Source organism: Ostrea edulis, chromosome 3, assembly GCF_947568905.1.
Source record: "Ostrea edulis chromosome 3, xbOstEdul1.1, whole genome shotgun sequence".
In the NCBI taxonomy this organism is placed as follows: domain Eukaryota; kingdom Metazoa; phylum Mollusca; class Bivalvia; order Ostreida; family Ostreidae; genus Ostrea; species Ostrea edulis.
In genome coordinates, this window is record NC_079166.1 from 36,091,293 (window position 1) to 36,103,570 (window position 12,278).

Here is a 12,278-nt window from a genome sequence, read left to right on the forward strand (position 1 = left end):
GCATATAATGACATGATTTATAATGTCAAAGTATTGTCCATAATATGAATCAGTGGGATACAAGAATTTTTAAAACGTGGGTAGATTATTTTTCTGTCGTAATGACACATGTAGTTAAGTTTCCTGGACCCTAAAAAAAATGTAAAAAGAACATAGATCGGGGAGAAATATTTAATCATGGTTCGAATTTCCTCTATTGTTTATATATAATAGATAAGTACTTGACCCAAACACCCACAGCTACGGGCTTGTCTGCATGCTAAGCATACATCATAAAATTTATAGTTTTAAAAGAAATGTTTCGTTTGGTAAACATATTAGAAGAATTAGCTTTCTGTCATATTTTAAGTTTATGTGCATGTACTCTCTACCCTTTAATCTATTGTGACCTACATTTTGATTGATAAATTCGATTCTCGTATTCTGAATTTCGAATCTCGTATTTTGAATTTTGAATCTCAAATGAGCCTTCTGGGCTTTCGTAGATTCATGTCAAATTTCCTTTTAATGTATTTGAAATTCTGAATTTATACCAATGTTATACAATCTGAGCTTCAATCACTGCATTTTAAATTTCACAGCGAGAATAGCAAACATTAAACTGCAATGAAAATAAGACTATATATGGAATTTAATTAAACAACGTTGAATAGAATGGAATGTAAAAAAAAATCGCTGATAAACATACGAAATTAATGTTCAAATAATCATTTCATAATCATGGAATCAAATACTGTTTCTTTATAATGGCTGAAAAGTTTATAGTTGTTCGGCAAGTGATTAAGTACAGCATATATATTTGGCATCGTTCTTCAAAGTGAACATGGAGGTGGGGGTGGGGGTATAAAAGATTGTAGGAAAGTACTTGACAAGCAGGAAAACTAAAATGATATCAATGAAGAAAACGTAGAGGGAACGAAATTTGAATCTGAAGGGGGAGGGGGTGATCCTTAAATTTTTCACTACACATGACAACTACTGTAGGACAGTGAACATATAGTGGGGAAGGGGACAGCCTATGGATCGATCTTTTAGCTTAAAAATAACTACACTGTAACATTGCGTGTAATAACAACAAAAATAGATAGCCGTAAAAAAAAGTATCGTTGTGTGCCTGCAGTATTTCTGTAACTATAACATCGTGTGAATTAAAAGCATGCTATAATACAAATGTAATGACTGTTTAAAGTTACACAAAAAATAACAATAGATACAACTTCATGACAATGAGACAGAAACAAAATCTAACAATATATAAAATTCATTTTCAATACCATCTGATTTCTTACCTCAGATGTATTTAAGTAGTATCGGTGAGAATAAAACTAGATACAGTACACTGTATTTATATACAATATCTATAGACTGTTCCCACATAGACAATTCATAGTTTTTCTTCTCGGAATTTACAGATATTCTATTTTATATCTTCAAAACAATGTTTCTAGAATCAAATCCATCTTATATCTTTTACAACTTTTTTTTTTCAGAATAAGAATGATATATCATTAATCACTTTAAGTAAACACTAGATGATTTCTGCAGACTTGGATCATGGAATGCAGTTAATAAAAGAAGAAAACGATAATTTACTATTAACGAGGACATATCTAAATTAAAAATGTATTCACAGAATAACAAAATATCAACACATCACGAATTTTAACCTACACAACAAAACGTATTGTTCAATGTCATATGAAGGTTACATCATATGCTTAGTGTGTACCATGGAGATCTGAACTCCATAGATGGTACAAGTAAACACATGTACACAAAATTAAAGAAGAGGTTCACTTGCTTGTTCAAATCAAAGTGCTGCATTCTCCGGCGATTTCGTATCTACTCCATCATAAGTATTACTATCCGAGGACTTGACATCTAAACCATGATAACTAGGGTGTTCGTCAGATGTGACTTCGGTGCTCAGACTGGAAATCACGTTTGTTTTCAGGCTTTTGCTGCGACCACTGTCTTCATTCCTCAACTTTAAAATAAATATCCGAAAACCGCGGTATACAAAATTATCCACATAACTATGTATTAATCATCATGATAATTTGAAGTTTGCTGCTAACTTTTCTATCAACTTTCAAAGCAATTCAAAATCGTTAAGATACTGTCCTTTCCTACCTTCATTATTGTCAACTGCTTTTTCATTTCTTCAATTTTCCTTGCCTCCATCTTTTTCTACATTTATTGAAACAAAGCGTGATTTTTTTTTAAATGGAAGAAACAAACATTAAGTTAGCATATATAAGGGTATCAAAGCATCAAACATACCAAAGCGTCAAACATACCACAGCGATGCACATAATACCTCACATTATCTTGATAGAACAAGTAACTTTATTAGAATATCAGTTCCATGTTATAATCCAATCTTATACAATGATGCATGTACTTGTACGTGAATTTTATTACCTTTGCCCTCAAGACAGCCATGAGTGTGTAGAGTATGGGGTTTATAGCCGAGTTCACTGGCAATACCACAATGATCATCCAAGCATACACATCAGGTTGGACATCAATTCCAAAAAACGTCAACATTCCTTGTATAGAATTCAAAACATTAACCAAATGTATGTAGAAGCTCATGGATTGATTAAAAATGTGAATATATACCAAAATAGCCTACAAATAAATTATTCAATATGGTGTCGCAGACACAGCGAGTTATTATGGTAACAGGTATGAGAATAGGAAATGAGTGAAAATTTGCATAGACAATTTGAAAAATCCCGTATCATCCCGAAAATATCTTCGACCTAACCATAATGCATACAAGGGTAGCCATCTTGATTCCATTATTGCAGCCTCTGTAGATTGATCTTTGCATATTTGGTGAAGATCCTTGGTTACTTAATATTGAAACTATAGATTGTGACTCAATTCATTATTATTAGTTTTGGTTATGTATAAAATTTTCTTTGAAATGAAAACCAGACTATGAAAAAATCGATTACATAGACTTCACTACCTCGAAATCCCGATAGATAAAAAGGATGCTGAGTTATTCGCAATGACCAGTGAGTATATGCATATATAATGAAGATTCCGATCTTGGTAGAGGCAAAGACAAACAAGAGGCCCAAGGGCCTAGAATCGCTCTTCTGATAAATTGTACAACCCCACCATTTCTATTCTTAGCCTCTTAGTATTCTAAATCTTTAGTTAAATCCTAAGAATTCAAAAAAAGTAGGTCAATGTGACCTACTTTTTGGTTTACACATTTTGAGAACCCAAGAAATATCAACTGACAAAGTTTGATGATTTTAAGCCAATTAGTATCTGAATATTGAAATATAGCTGTCAAATTCCAATCGTAGGTCATGGTGACCTACTTTTTGGTCAGCGAACTCCGAACATGCAAGACCCATCAACTGACAAAGTTTGATGACTGTAGGTCAAATAGTATCTGAAATATATAAATATAGCCGTCAAATTCCAAAAGTAGGTCAAGGTGACCTACTTTTTCGTCAACACCCTTCAAACATGCAAGACCCAACAACTGACAACGTTTGATGACTGTAGGTCAAATAATATCTGAATTATATAAATATAGCCGTCCAATTCCAAAAGTAGGTCAAGGTGACCTACTTTTTGGTCAACACCCTTTGAACATGCAAGACGCATCAACTGACAAAGTTTGATGACTGTAGGTCAAATAGTATCTGAAATATATAAATATAGGTGTCCAATTTCAAAAGTAGGTCAAGTTGACCTACTTTTTCGTCGAAACCCTTCGAACATGCAAGACCCATCAACTGACAAAGTTTGATGACTGTAGGTCAAATAGTATCTGAATATATAAATATAGCCGTCAAATTCCAAAAGTAGGTCAAGGTGACCTACTTTTTGGTCAACACACTCCGTTGACTCAAGATGCATCAACTGTCAAAGTTTGATGATTGTAGGTCAAATAGTGTCTGAAATATAGTAATTTAGCTGTCAAATACCAAAAGTAGGTCACGGTGACCTACTTTTTGGTCGACACAAACCGAAGACAAAGACGCATCAACTGACAAAGTTTGATGATCCTAGGTTTTACAGTGCCCAAAATATGCATCTAAAATTGAAAATGTGAAATTTGAATATCTGCAAAATTCAAAAAGTAGGTCACTGTGACCTACTTTTTTATAAATATGTTTCAAGGCCTCAAGATGCATCAACTTACAAGATTTGATGATTCTAAACCTCTCGGTATTTGAAATAACAACTTAAAATATATCTATAAATGATAAGCCATAAAATTCAGAAAGTAGGTCACGGTGACCTATTTTTCAGTTGACGCATTTCAAGGTCCCATGATCCACCAACTGACAAGTTTTGATGATCATAGGCTTCAAAGTGTCCAAGATATGCATCAAAATTAATTTTAAAATAAATACCTGCAAAATTAAAAAAGTAGGTCACCGTGACCTACTTTTGAGACAACTTGACACAAGGTCCTAAGATGCATCAACTGTCAAAATTTGATGATCCTAGTTCTTATAATGACTAAAATATCTAAGATTTAAGGAATTTAAAAAAAATTTAAATTTAGGTCAACTTTGAAGTGACCTTGAGACCACGCCCTTTGCCCCAGGGTAATGACTTGAACAATTTTTAATCTACAACATATCCTCATCCTTATGTGTAAGTTTGGTGATAATCTGCCCTGTGGTTCTTGAGAAGAAGATTTTTTAGCAACCACTACTTTTGTTTGTATTTTCCTGATTATCTCCCCTTGTTAAAGGGTCACATCCCTTTATTTAGTATGTATGAAAGCCCTTGGGCCAATGATACCCTGTACCAAATTTGAAAGAAATTGGCCAAGGGGTTCTTGAGTTATAGCCCTTTTTCTAAAAAGTTTACGCACACCGCACACCGCACAAATGGCCATAGCATTAGCTCTTTGAGCCTTTGGCTCAGAAGAGCTAAAAACAATAGAGGAGACTCTTTCTTCATTTCGGAAAGACGTTTCTAATTTTGTCGGGAGGCATGGAAAGCAGATTTCCTAATTATCCATTATGCACTTTGGTCATATCGATATCATATTAACTTCCAAAACAATGATCTTATCAACTTTAAAAACAATGAACGCCGCGGTAGTCTAGAGGTAGAGCGTTCGCCCCGCATACGGAAGGTCGGGGTTCGAATCCCGGCCGCGACAGACCTACAATGTAAGTCGTTTAAACAGGTAGTAACAGTTCCATTGCCAAACGCTCCGAATCAGGTGTGAATGTCACGGGTCCTTGGAGATGATCTTAAAACAGATGTCCAGTGTCATAGTAGGTGTGACACGCCAAAGAACCCTCACTGCTCAATGGCCGTAAGCGCCGAACATAGGCCTAGATTTGAAGTCCTTCACCGGTCTTGGTGACGTCTCCATATGAGTGAAAAATTCAAGTGTTGATATATCGGTGAATATATTCTATTTCTTACTACTTAGTCAGTTATGTATGGACCTACAATAGAGATGCGGTCTCCCTGACGATAATACAATAATTACGAAAATCAAAATAGATTAAGCATACACCGGTTGATCACGAGATAAATGTATAATTGACAAAGCATTCATAGTACCGGCACAGTATTTTGTATATGTCTTATTGGAAAACACAGTTATTTGTCATTTGTGTACTATAAGAGTGGAATTAAAACAGTACTACATAATGTACATGCTCTTTTGATGAACAGAAAAGATCCACTAGCACACCAGATTTGATGTAACTAGGCCTTGCAAAATGTAATCCCGACACGATTTGAATATGTACAATCATAAAACTTGCAAAATTAAGCCAAAATGACTTAATTTTAGGTCACGACCCACCCCCACCTCAACGATACATCAAGTAACTAAGTCTTATAGTCCTACATGTAGGCCCGATAGTTCTTAAGATATCAAACGAACACAATTTAAACATTTATCATCATATAATTTCAATATGAGGCCAGTGACATACTTTTGAATCGCGGCACACATTTCCCCAAGATACGTCAGCTGACCAAGTTTGATAGCCCTTGGCCTCAGTGTGAAAGATATGTCACAGTGACCCGGATACGAACACAATTTTACAGACAGACGGACGAAAAAGCCCTACCACAATATGACCCGTCAATCGACGGGTGTATAACTTTCATTTGTAGCCTCTTTACTAATAATCCACCCTCTGCAGGATTCAAACATTGCTTGATACTTAAAATAGTAGCCAATTGTTGACTCAATCTATACCACACAAGACTAGTATATTTTTGGAAAAGTAAATTGGATTTTGATTTGATTTGAGTTTTAATTTACCTATGGTTCCAATTGGTATCCAGCAGCAGATATCCGTGACAACAATAGCGAAAAGCGTTGTGGCCAGAGAAGTCTCCCGCTCTTTTTTGTTGGAGGACTCGATACTTCGCCCCACAGCGACTACTTCCAAGAATATTGAAATCTGCCCAACAAAAATACCCAGAAAGAGGAAGAAATTGAGGCCCACAAAAATAATCATAGAGTACTCCCAGCCAGATTTTCGTATTACGGAAAGGGGAAGAGAAATGCAGACACCAGACTGAGCATAAAAACCATCTAGACCTATACCTGGGAACAGTGGTATTACAGACAGGATAACTCCAACCAACCAGGAAATCAAACACAAAATGAAGGCCCTTTTGGCTGTAAGTTTCATATCTGAGAATGGGTATTTGACAACAATAAATCTGTCCAAAGTTATCAAGAAAACAGTAAAAGCAGAAACCTCGCTAGACAACGTACCAATGATTCCCGTCATAGTACAGCCAATACTATGTCTCCAGTAGTAATCAGACAGACCATAGTTACCAGTGTAATACAAATTAGTTAACGCTATGGTAAATAAGTAGATACCCATTAGAAAATCCGCACAACCCAGGTTTATCGTGAGCACATAATAAGCACCTGCTTTTTTGCTCTTTAGATTGTATGAATTGTAGACAAATACAATTATGTTCCCAAATGCTGACAACAACGCTAAATACCATATAGCCACATTAAGTACTGGGACAACGATCAGATGTTCGCAAGACGATATTTCGTTAGGAGGAGCAATGCACTTTATATCATGAATGCTACTTGGTGTAGCACAACAAATTGTGTAGAAGCTAACTTGCAAAGTATGCAAATTAAACAGGCCTTCAAACATTCCATCGACGACCTGAAAAGGATTTCCCTGCAAATAGAGTTCTTTCAAACTACCCAAAGGCAGAAAGGTTCCTGGGTAGATTTTCAAGATGTTGTTATATGACAAATCAAGTTCTATAAGGTTTGTGGTAAGATAGAAAGCTTCCACCTCTATTGTATGAATATGATTTCTACTCAAATTTAGATAGATAAGTTTACCAGACCTCAAATCCCCAGTCGTAAGTATAGTAATATCATTATATGATAAATCGATAACCTTAACTGTATCTTGGTGGATGTATTTAGCAGGAAAAGTCTTGGCTGATTTAATTCTATTGTTGTTGAGATAAAGCATTTCTAGAATACGCGGTGCATGATTATAATATTCTAAATTATTATGACTCAAGTCCAATATGCGCGCCTCCATCTCTTTCAATGCAGGTATCGCATTATTGCTAAGATTTAGCATATTCTCGAATTTAAAAAATATACTCCAAATAAATGTAGTTGGTACGTTGTCCAATTTACTTCCTGTTATTTCAAAGACTTGTGGGGAAAACAGTATTCTACTTGATGCTAAATGGTATGTGGCATTGCCTCCGAAGCGCTGAACTCTGAATTTATTCTGCTTATCCGATCGTGGTTTATTTTCCGGAATAGACCTCCCTTGAAAAACTTTTCTGAATGTAACATTGCTTATGTGTATAGACTGGAGTGATATGAGTTTATTCGGAGAGGAGTATACATAGAAAGAACCCACGTCACTGTGTTCAAGATGAATTTTGTGTAAAGATAGAGCAATACTCAATGGTCTAATCCAAAGCGTATCTATTACGGAGTGCGAAATTATTAGCTCCATAATGTGTGCATATTCAAATTCTTCAACGTGAAGAGTGTTACAAGTGACATTTTGCAGTAGAATTTTTTCAGTAAAAGCGGGACAGTTTTTCCTTGTGCAAATATAGCTGTTTCCAGAACAGTTGCATCCAAGAGGGCAGAATGGGCGACATGTGGTATTGCTTACCTTATCACAATCACATTCAACTAACATACTAACATTCAAACAGTCGGAACAAATACTTGTATTCATTGAGTGTTTAAAGATGCACTTTGGACATTCTAATGGAATCGAACGGTTGTCATTATCGGTGGGACCGGAAGCAGTGCTGCTTAAAGCATTTTCAGTTGCACATTGTGCGCTGCTTTGTGTGCAGTCGTCACACTTAATCAAAACATCCGATTTATTTTCTGTGCAATCTGAACTGTTATTTATGACATTTAAGTAAAGGTCCGAGAAGTTGCGATATAGAAGGTCAACAAAGGACACCAGACACTGTGAACAAAGTTCCGAAACACAATGACTTGCATTTGTGAATTCTGAGCAATTATTTACCATCTCTGAGATAGTGAATAAACAATTGTAACAAGTTGTTTCCGAGGATGAATTTTGATAAGAGCAAACCGATGGAAGGATTCGGAATACTGGGGACCCTTGTAATGACTGTATTGATGAACAAATTGTAGAATGATTCCCAAATGCTGACGAACATTTTAAACAGAGAAGAAAATCTGAAGAGTTCAGGCTAAAACACATGTCATATACGCTAGAGTTAGATATCCAGAAAACTGGAGAGGTTTGAGAGAAATCCCCAAGGCTTGCAGGAGAGTACTCAAAACACAGAGTTTGAGACGCATTTGAAGAACCCATACAAAATGTTTGAGAAAGAGAGTAATTCCAGTGACATGTTTGTGAAGTTTCCTGTATAGGGTTAGCAATGGTACCATCAGTGATGTCTCCTTCACCGCACGTAATGTTGTTCGGAGGAATATCTTTAAAAAACAAAATTGACATGCTACCTTTTTATTTATAGGATTATATATATTTCATTCCCTAATACATGTATGACTTTTAATTTTTTTTTAAAAGCAATGTGGATTTTATTTTGATGAAGAGTGCATGCAGTTATTCATAGAAATAATTTGGTAGGCTCATGTATCATAGACGTATTAGTTGAAATATTGTCATATATGAGTGCATTGATAATGATTTTTAGTGCAAAAGTTTCGAATGGGACGTAAAGCAATAGAGAAATACACAAATAAGTTTGATATATATAAAATGTTATCATTTGAAAGTACTTTTGCCAATACTACAAAAAGTGTGTTGATACTTACCACAAAATTTTTCATCGGAACCATCGCTGCAGTCAATGATTTCATTACATACTTTATCAGTATGTATACATTCACTACTGCCACATTGAAATTCGTCATCAGAACAATCACCTATCACAAATAAATACATAATGAATGTGTTGACATCCAGTATAATCCATCAATTATTCTTAAAAATACATTTATTTAGGTATATCTAGCATTGCATGACTTTGATGATCTGTTATTGTTATTTTAAAACTAGGTATTAGCCATCATGTGACTCTCTTCTCGGTTTATACGTCATGTAGAATATCATGAAATCAGGACAAGAGAGGGTTAGGCTAATGCAATCGACGACTTAAAAAATAATTCTAATTTAGAAAGGCTTTGTAGCATTTAACAGCCTTTCTTCTACTTAAGTTAGCGGCATTTAATAACATTTTCCTCAAGATACAGCCTCTAATTTCCAGAAGCATTCAGCCACTCTTCTCACAGATATTGTCTCTGGTTAAGTCAGGGACGATTCTTTCTAATATTATCTTTGTTAAAGTCGGTGATGATTAATTAGGGACATTTCTCCGAAATACAATGTATATATGTCTGGACAAAGTAGTGGGGTTTACTGATTTTTCTCCTAACACTTATTCTCACATTACCATGTCTGCATATCTAGCGACATGGAAATCTTACAAGTAAATCGTAGTAAAAACCAGCTACGGTAATTAATCAACGAATTACCTACTTGTACCAGTTGACAACGATGGATGCTGTTATAAAATTTAGAAATTCATTTAAAAATTAAGGATTATCTCCCTCACGCATAGCTCTTATCCTTAGACGAATTTGACTCCACTTTTTTGCCACACTGTTTTTCCCTATGATAGCTCTAAAACTTCAGTGTTATTTCGGATTTCAAACATTTCGGTTGAGCATCACTGAAGAGACATTATTTGTCGAAATGCGCATCTGGTGCATCAAAATTTGTACCGTATAAGTTTTACATGTGAAAAACTGCCACTGAATTAACTAGAAGCACCGTTTTGGAAAAATGGCATCAAATGACGCTTACTTTACCAGCGACAGGTTCAACTGGAAATGTTGCTTAAAGGTGCTGCCTTTTCTAGAGGGAGTTTGAGAGTATTTCATTTGTACATACCGTTGACTTCACTAAAAGCAGAGTTTGAGAAAAATGTCGCTAAAAGTCCCTAACTTCACCTGAAGTTTTTGTTTGGGAATAAGTTGGGGTCTTCCGTTAACATTCTTTCAAACTCTTTGTTGAGGAGAAATGAATATCATCGTACCGTTTGGTAGAAATGTTGTCACTAAATGTTGATGTCATTCACTGAGGCACTGTTGTCACCAACTTAATTTGAAACCATTTCTTGGAAGATCGTTTTTGTTTTTACTGTAAACAGGATCATCTACTTTATTTCGTGGGACAATAACATATTCGACACTTCTTAATGAAACCCTTTAATCGTAAACCGACAGAGTAGCTTAGTCAGTTGGTCGATTGATCGCGTCTTGTGTAGGAAGCATAGTCTGCTTACAGACGGTGAGAAACCTCTGCCGTTAGAAGACGGCGCAATGCTATACCAATACTACACGGATACAAACCTATGTCTCTCCAGACGGCCACAAACCTGTGTGGTTACAAGAAGGCGACAGTCTATGCCGTTTCCAGACGGCATCAAACCTTTGTCGTTACAAAATGGTTACAAACGTACGTCTTTACTAGACAGGAATTAACCTATGTCGTTACAACACGGCAACACACCCTGTGTTGTTACGAGATGGCGACAAACCTTTGTCATTACTACACGATGACAAACCTATGGCATTACCAGACAGCAACACAACAACCCAATGACATTACCAAACGGCGACAATCTTGTCGTAAGAATAAAATTGCGATCAGCATGAAACGAAATGGATCTTTTGGACAATATCTTAAATTCTTATGATCCAATTCACAACAGGTGTAGGCATTAACAGGAAATATAGTTTTTTCTTTTGAATGTTCAGGAGCACCTAACACAGGTCTAAATCCATGGCACTTTTATAGAAATAAAGGCTGTAAAAGTTATATATGGGGGAAAACTTACGACTTTCAAATGGACATTAAACTCCAAAAACAACAATAAAACCGATCAACCATTCGATCAACCTATCTTGTAAATTTGATCGTGTTTGCAGATGTAACAAATTTTTGCGCAAGCACTTTCTTCAACAACTGCTTGGCAATACCTTAAAACTTTATCCATGTTTTAGAGGTGTGTTGTCATATCAGCAATAAAACATTTAAGGTTTAAAAAATGCTTTTACTTACTCTGGCACATTCCATCAACTATTTTCACATAGTCGATCATGATAGTACTCAGGTTATGGTTATCAAATATTGCTCGAAATAATATCTACAAAATAAGTGTAGATACATACATTTTGCAAACGATATGCATACATGTATAAAACAACATAAAAAGTTTCAAATTAATACCGTCTTTCGTAGCTATTTTCGACTTTGGAAGAAAAAGAATACAAATTACAATTGGGTAAAAGCTAACCACTACACAGGCTATTCTGACATATCTGTATTATCAATAAATAAGGCTATGACATTGGCCTTGGTAACCTAACTTATGTAAATTGATTTTGGGAGTAAAGAGTTGATCGAACCTAAATCTTCATAGACTAGATAGGGTGAAAAAAAACAAACAAAAAAAACACACACTCGTTTGCTCATCTCGGACAAATAAAAATGACTATGGATGATTGTATGCCACAATTTACTCGTCTCTGGTAACCACTAAAATTTTCCGCTACAACTGAATTTATTTTCATTTAATTAAATATTTAGGATTACACTGAATTTTACAATGTTCTGACAGAAAACTATTTGCCCTCTTTGCATGTTACCGGCATACAGAGAAACCACCTCAGTCATATGTCAACATCCGAGAGGTCTACCAATTTTAAACTCCATATTCTGATA

At 35.4% G+C, this 12,278-nt stretch overlaps 1 protein-coding gene across 1 annotated transcript; it reads right to left on the reverse strand.

The window, feature by feature from the left end:
* Positions 1-378: 378 nt before the first annotated feature.
* On the reverse strand, positions 379-12,001 carry LOC125676522 (leucine-rich repeat-containing G-protein coupled receptor 5-like). Its single transcript, XM_056160555.1, has 6 exons — positions 11,616-12,001; positions 9,305-9,415; positions 6,284-8,959; positions 2,425-2,552; positions 2,134-2,190; positions 379-1,987 (listed from the first exon to the last, which is right to left on the reverse strand). The coding sequence occupies exons 1-6, from the start codon at positions 11,653-11,655 to the stop codon at positions 1,811-1,813; spliced, it is 3,189 nt and encodes a 1,062-aa protein (XP_056016530.1). The 5' UTR covers positions 11,656-12,001; the 3' UTR covers positions 379-1,810.
* Positions 12,002-12,278: the final 277 nt, after the last annotated feature.